The sequence below is a fragment of the Rhagoletis pomonella genome, unplaced genomic scaffold (genome assembly GCF_013731165.1).
Source record: "Rhagoletis pomonella isolate Grant_MI unplaced genomic scaffold, Rhpom_1.0 Rhpom_scaffold_05930, whole genome shotgun sequence".
NCBI lineage: Eukaryota > Metazoa > Arthropoda > Insecta > Diptera > Tephritidae > Rhagoletis > Rhagoletis pomonella.
The window spans coordinates 4,801-10,825 of record NW_023464468.1 but is presented as its reverse complement, the minus strand read 5'-3'; the positions used below and the strand labels follow the sequence as shown (position 1 = coordinate 10,825).

The following is a 6,025-nucleotide window of genomic DNA, read 5'->3' as shown; positions in this document are numbered from 1 at the left end:
CACAGTCACAAGCAGAATACATCTGCAAGCAATCCCCGGCGTGTAATCAGTGTTGCCATTTTAGTCGTTTTCCGGCTAGATTTAGCCGGTTGCGATAACAAACAGCCGGAGAAATTTCGATTTAGCCGGCAGCCGATTTGTTAGCCGGTTTGCAGAAAAAAATTTGCCGTTTTTAGCCGATTTTGCTATTTGCCTTGTTTTCTTAAATTTTAAATATGTATATATGTTTCCCTTTTTGACTAAGCGACCCAAAATCTGTTAGAAATGGCTACTAGCCCAATCGTGGAGAAAATTTTCATCTCAGGCAGGGTTGTATGAAATTGTGCTGATTTCGCTTATTTTTATTTTAAACGAAGAAGGGATTTTCTTCATAAAATGTTTGTTATAAATGTCTTAATTTTAAGTGTGAAGTTTTATTTGCAAACTTAGAAAATAAGAAATTGTTTCACTGTTAAGACACTTAAGATGCGTTTGTGTTTGGATATAGTGCCAATAAGCAGAATAAATATTACATGTAGATATTGTCTTCCCAGATAGCGCATATTCAATTCTGCCTAAATTACAAAACATCATTTTTGCCCACTCCCAAAGGTTTAAGGTAAGGGAAAAATTGATATTTTCAAGCACTATGTACACATGTATTTTTTTAAACAAACTTTCTTGCTGAGGACTTATTTAAATTCCAAAAACCGAATGCCAACTTGAATTAAAGGAACCAACACTGAAGTGAGTCAAAATGAAAATAAAAGAGCACAAATTTCTATGTAAAGTAAAACTCTCTGGGAATCTTACGAGATATCTGCCGGTCATATGACTGGTCATCTAAATGGGTGATCTGCAGTCTTTTGGCATCGTATTTTACATCAGAATTGAAGGGATTTCTGAAAGATCTGACCAGTTCTTTTATGTAACTGTGATTTTGCATCCCTTGTCAACATATGGCCTCGGTTGATGTTAGCTTAAGGTCGTTGTTTTACTGCCTTAAAATTGAAGGAAAATTTTTACAGCGTCTTTTATGTGTACTGGTTTCTATTTGAGTGTATTGAGAATCGGTCATTCTGAAAAGGCCTTCTAGGGAAGACAATAGGTTTGTTCGTCGAAAATCTAGCGAGAATTATCACTCAAGATATCAGATAGTAAGAAAAAATGCTCCCAAATTCTCTCTCATGTAGAGAAACTTGCAAATTTCTGTACGAACGTAAATTTGTAAGTTTTTCTGCCAGCTAGTGTCCACGGTTGCATTTCAAACAAAAGAAATTTAACGAACTTGTTTATTCAAATTATCGTCGACAAAAAATCCAACCATGTGCCACAATCATATGTTTTTCCTAATTGAAAATTCTTGTTGGCAAAATTTTTTCCGGCTCGAATTTGTAACTTCTCTCCAAGAAATAGTGTTTTTACCCGTGATTTAGTTAAATAAAACATGTGAAATTAAGTTGAAACATTTTAGCCGTTTTTAGCCGGTTTTATTTGCCAATTTAGCCGGTTCGTCCAAAAAGTTCTGGCAACACTGCGTGTAATGCACATCCAGGACGAAAGACCAACAGAGACGGTGGCATGTTCTCAGTGCGGCGGCGATCATTTAATCTCGAAGTGCGATAAGTTTAAGGCGTTGGGTGTTCAAGCGAGATGGGAAGTTGTTAAGAGCCGGCAGTTGTGCTTTTCCTGCCTGCGCAAAGGCCATAGTACATCGAAATGTCGCTCCAAAAGATCGTGTGGTATAAATAGCTGCCAGCGGTACCACAATCAGTTGTTGCACAACGACGAAAGCCGACTAAATACATCACGGCAAATTACACAAGATGAAAACACTCAGCCACTGTTGAACTGTCGCCTTGTGGAAGCAGCAACTAAGCAGTTGTTTAAGATGCTACCGGTCAATATCTACGGACCTAATGGTAAGTTCGAAGTCCTGGCAATGTTCGACGAAGGTTCGGCAATAACGATCCTGGAAGAAGCCGTCGCCAAAAGGATTGGTGTTAAAGGGCAGTGTCATCCCCTCACACTGCAATGGTACGATGATAGAGTGGTGACCGAGCAGTCATTTAAAGTAAGTCTAGAGATCGCGGGTTGCTCGAGCAACAAGAGGTTCACGCTGAGAGATGTGCGCACGGTGAAAAATCTAAATTTACCAGAACAGTCCTTTACAAAAGACGACTTCGAATATTTACGAGAATTGCCGCTACAAGATTACCCCAGCACGAAACCTGTCCTGCTCATTGGGCTGAATCAGGCACATCTAGGTGTTATGACAACCATAGTACAAGCTGACATAGGCAGTCCGCTAGCTGCCAAAACGTCATTGGGTTGGGTGGCATATGGTCCGACTAAGCTTGCGTCAACGTCAAGTCTGCGAGTACTCCACATGCGAGAATGGCAACATCTGCACCAACTGGTCTCGGACTACATCACAACGGACAACTACGGTTTTAATCCTGCATCAGTCAAGCTTGAGTCTGATGCCGATAAGCACGCCAAATCAATATTGGAGGCAACAACGCGAATAATAGGTAAGCGTTACGAAACTGGGCTTCTTTGGAAAATGTTTCCACCACACTTTCCGAGTAGCAGAGAAATGGCGGAACGGCGCTTGCTGTCGGTAGAAAGGCGCATGCATCAAGACGCATAATTTGCTCTACGTTACAAGCAAGAAATGTCGAAATACGTGGCGAAAGGGTACGCCAGAAAGCTAACCAGCCAGGAAATCAGCGCGCCATATGCACAAGCCTGGTATCTACCTCATTTTGCTGTCTTTAACCCAAGCAAGCCCAGCAAACTCCGCATCGTCTTCGACGCCGCAGCTACAGTGAATAAGGTTTCACTGAACTCAGTCTTGTTAAAGGGCCCCGAGCAGGCCCAGCCGCTCATACGCATACTATTGCAATTCCGCCAGGGCGAAATTGGCGTAGCAGCGGATATAAGAGAGATGTTTTCGCAGGTTAAAGTACGACCGATGGACCAACATGCTCAGCGATATTTGTGGAGAGATGGAGACTCCAATCAACCGATCGAAGAATATATGATGACGTCGATGATCTTCGGGGCAGTTTGTTCGCCTTGCATCGCAGAGCATGTTAAAAACAAAAACGCAGAAAGGTTCAGAATTCAGTTTCCCGAAGCAGCCTCCATTGTTATTAACAAGCACTATGTCGATGACCTGGTGACTAGTTTTCACACGCCGGAGCACGCAATCAAAATTTGCAAACAGATAGTTGCCATCAATTCGGAAGCCGGGTTCGAATTGCGGAACTTCATCTCTAATTGCGGCTACATACAGAAAGCCATGAACAAAACACCTCTAACGACAAGGGAGGTAATTAATATGGAACGCAACCAGACGGCTGATAAAGTACTTCGCGTACCGCAGCCAGTGCTAGAGGGAATTCGCGCTCCGACAAAAAGAGAACTACTGGGCATAGTGATGGCAGTCTTCGACCCATTTGGGCTACTAGCGAACTTTTTGATAACTACGAAAATCATCATACAAGACACTTGGAGACTAGGCATTGGATGGGACGAGAAGTTAGATGCTGAATTGGCTGCAAGATGGTCCCGCTGGTGGAAGGAGTTCCCGAATATCAAAGAGTTTCAAGTACCAAGATACTACTCACCCAATATTTCGCACAGCAGCAGAATTGAGTTGCATATTTTCGCCGATGCCAGCCAGGCAGCCTTTGCAGCGGTGGGCTATTTCCGAGTGGTGTATGACAGTTCAGTTGACGTAACGTTCGTCATGGGTAAAACACGCACCGCGCCGAAGAGGCTTCTGTCTATACCACGACTTGAACTGCAAGCCGCAGTTCTAGGGACAAGGCTAAGTAAACTGCTTGTCCACAATCACGAATTTAAAATCAGTCGCGTTTTGTTTTGGAGCGACTCACAAACGGTCTTACAATGGGTCCACTCTTCAGAGAGAAAATACAAACCCTTCGTGGGCCATCGAATCTCTGAGATTGTAAGTGCAACTTCCCCTGAGCAGTGGCGCTGGGTACCCACAAACATCAACCCTGCAGATGCCGCTACGCGGCCGCAAAATCCACCTAGGTTCGATAAAAACTGTCACTGGATTAAAGGCCCAGACTTCCTGAAGAACGATGAAGAGCATTGGCCGTCCACCATTATCGAGCGTTCCAGCGGACTTCTGGAAGAAGTTGAAACGAGTTATATACTATATTGTCAGGCAAGTAAAACTCTAATAGATTTTACTAAATTTAACTCATATTTAAAGCTGAAACGTACTGTCGCTTGGGTCATATGAGCCCAACTTTTATTCCGGAGGAAATCGGTGCCCGTTGACGTACATCTGTCGAAGACCTTAACTGCTGCTGAAATCGACCAGGCAGAGCGTATAGCGAGCAAACAGGTACAGCAAGAGTGCTTCGCAAGCGAGATCGAACAGCTTTCCTCGTCACGCAAGTTACCCCGGCAAAGTGGTGTGTATGGCCTTACACCCTATCTAGACGAGGACGGCCGACTGAACGGTCGCATTGACGAGGCAACATGCCTACCATTCGACGCTCGCAGACCGATTCTGTTGCCGTCAAATCATGTTGTCGCAGCACTGATCGTCCAACACTACCACGAACAGAACCACCACCAGAATACGGCAGTCACAATCAACGCCGTAAGACAGAGATTCTGGATTCCGCACATAAAGACACTCTTAAAGAAGGTACAACGAAACTGTTTAAAATGCAAAATAAATAAAGCCAGCCCCGTCGCGCCAATGATGGGACAACTTCCACCTGATCGCTTAACCCCGTATGTCCGCCCATTTTCGTATACTGGCGTTGACTTATTTGGACCGTTTAACGTTACAGTAGGGCGACGAAGGGAGAAAAGGTGGGGTGTCATCTTCACCTGCTTGACCGTGAGGGCAGCGCACATTGAGTTAGCCGAAAACCTCTCAACGGATGCGTTCATTCTGTGCCTACGGAATTTTATTAATCGTCGCGGCACCCCCGTGAGAATCAGGAGTGATAACGGCACGAATTTCATCGGTGCCCAAAAGGAGTTGAAAAACGCTGAACAACTATTCGACATCGACCGCATACAAGCAGAGGCCGCAAATAGATATATAGATTGGAAATTTAATTGCCCGTCCAACCCCAGCGCTGGTGGCTGTTGGGAGCGGCTGATTAGAATCGTGAAGTCCTTGCTGAGTCATACGCTGCGTGAAGTGGCGCCGAGAGTCGACACCCTACAATCTGTACTCATTGAAGCTGAGAGTATTATAAACTCCCGCCCGCTAACGGACTTGCCTTTGTCACACGAAGACGATGAGCCACTCACACCGAACCACTTTCTGATCGGGTGCGTTAACTCAACTCAAACCCCTCATCCGGTCGATGAGAAAATTTGTCTGAGGAAGCAGTGGCGAATAGCGCAGAATCTCAAAGATCGCTTGTGGAAACGGTGGACCACGGAATATTTGCCTCAACTCATTTGTCGCAGCAAGTGGAGGGAGAAAGCGATCGCGTTGCAAATCAACGACTTAGTGCTAATATGTGAGCCATCTCAACCACGCACTCACTGGCAGAAGGGTCGTGTTACGAAGGTCTTCCCCGCAAAAGACGGCCAGGTTCGCGTAGCGGAAGTGAAGACAAGCAGCGGACTTTTACGTCGTCCTGCCACACGCCTAGCTCGGCTAATCGTAGAAGGTGAATCTCGGGAAGATTCACGGGGGGAGGAGTGTTGGGAACCCTGTCACTAAACCGGTTCACAATTGCCAACCTTGACAGCTAAGCGGCCATCATTGATTTTTTGACATATGTAGATACTTACAAAAATTTGGCCTTTTTTGATTCAGCGCGTTAAGGAAAGCAGACGTACCAGCAAAATACAATTTTAAAACCAACGAAACAACTAACCAACAATTTTCAAGCGAACTTGTATCAGCAAACGATTTCTTATATATCAATAAATCTTATACAATTAAAACCAGTGAATTGCCTTTTCATCCAATAGTTACAATAGGCTTATTTTTACTTAAACGTGATATAAAGCTCATTAAAATGTTCTG

General features: G+C 44.3%; 1 protein-coding gene across 1 annotated transcript; it reads left to right on the top strand.

Moving 5' to 3' along the window:
* Nucleotides 1–4,503: 4,503 nt before the first annotated feature.
* LOC118755326 lies at nucleotides 4,504–5,716 on the top strand. The gene is made up of 2 exons (XM_036490168.1): nucleotides 4,504–4,675; nucleotides 4,824–5,716. The coding sequence occupies exons 1-2, from the start codon at nucleotides 4,504–4,506 to the stop codon at nucleotides 5,714–5,716; spliced, it is 1,065 nt and encodes a 354-aa protein (XP_036346061.1).
* Nucleotides 5,717–6,025: the final 309 nt, after the last annotated feature.

Bases quoted from the DNA above. Each gene is read 5' to 3' on its own strand.
- LOC118755326 (XM_036490168.1), top strand. From the start codon at position 4,504: ATGCCTACCATTCGACGCTCGCAGACCGATTCTGTTGCCGTCAAATCA. The intron at 4,676-4,823 runs GTACAACGAAAC...TTAACGTTACAG, and splicing joins TAAAGACACTCTTAAAGAAG to TAGGGCGACGAAGGGAGAAA.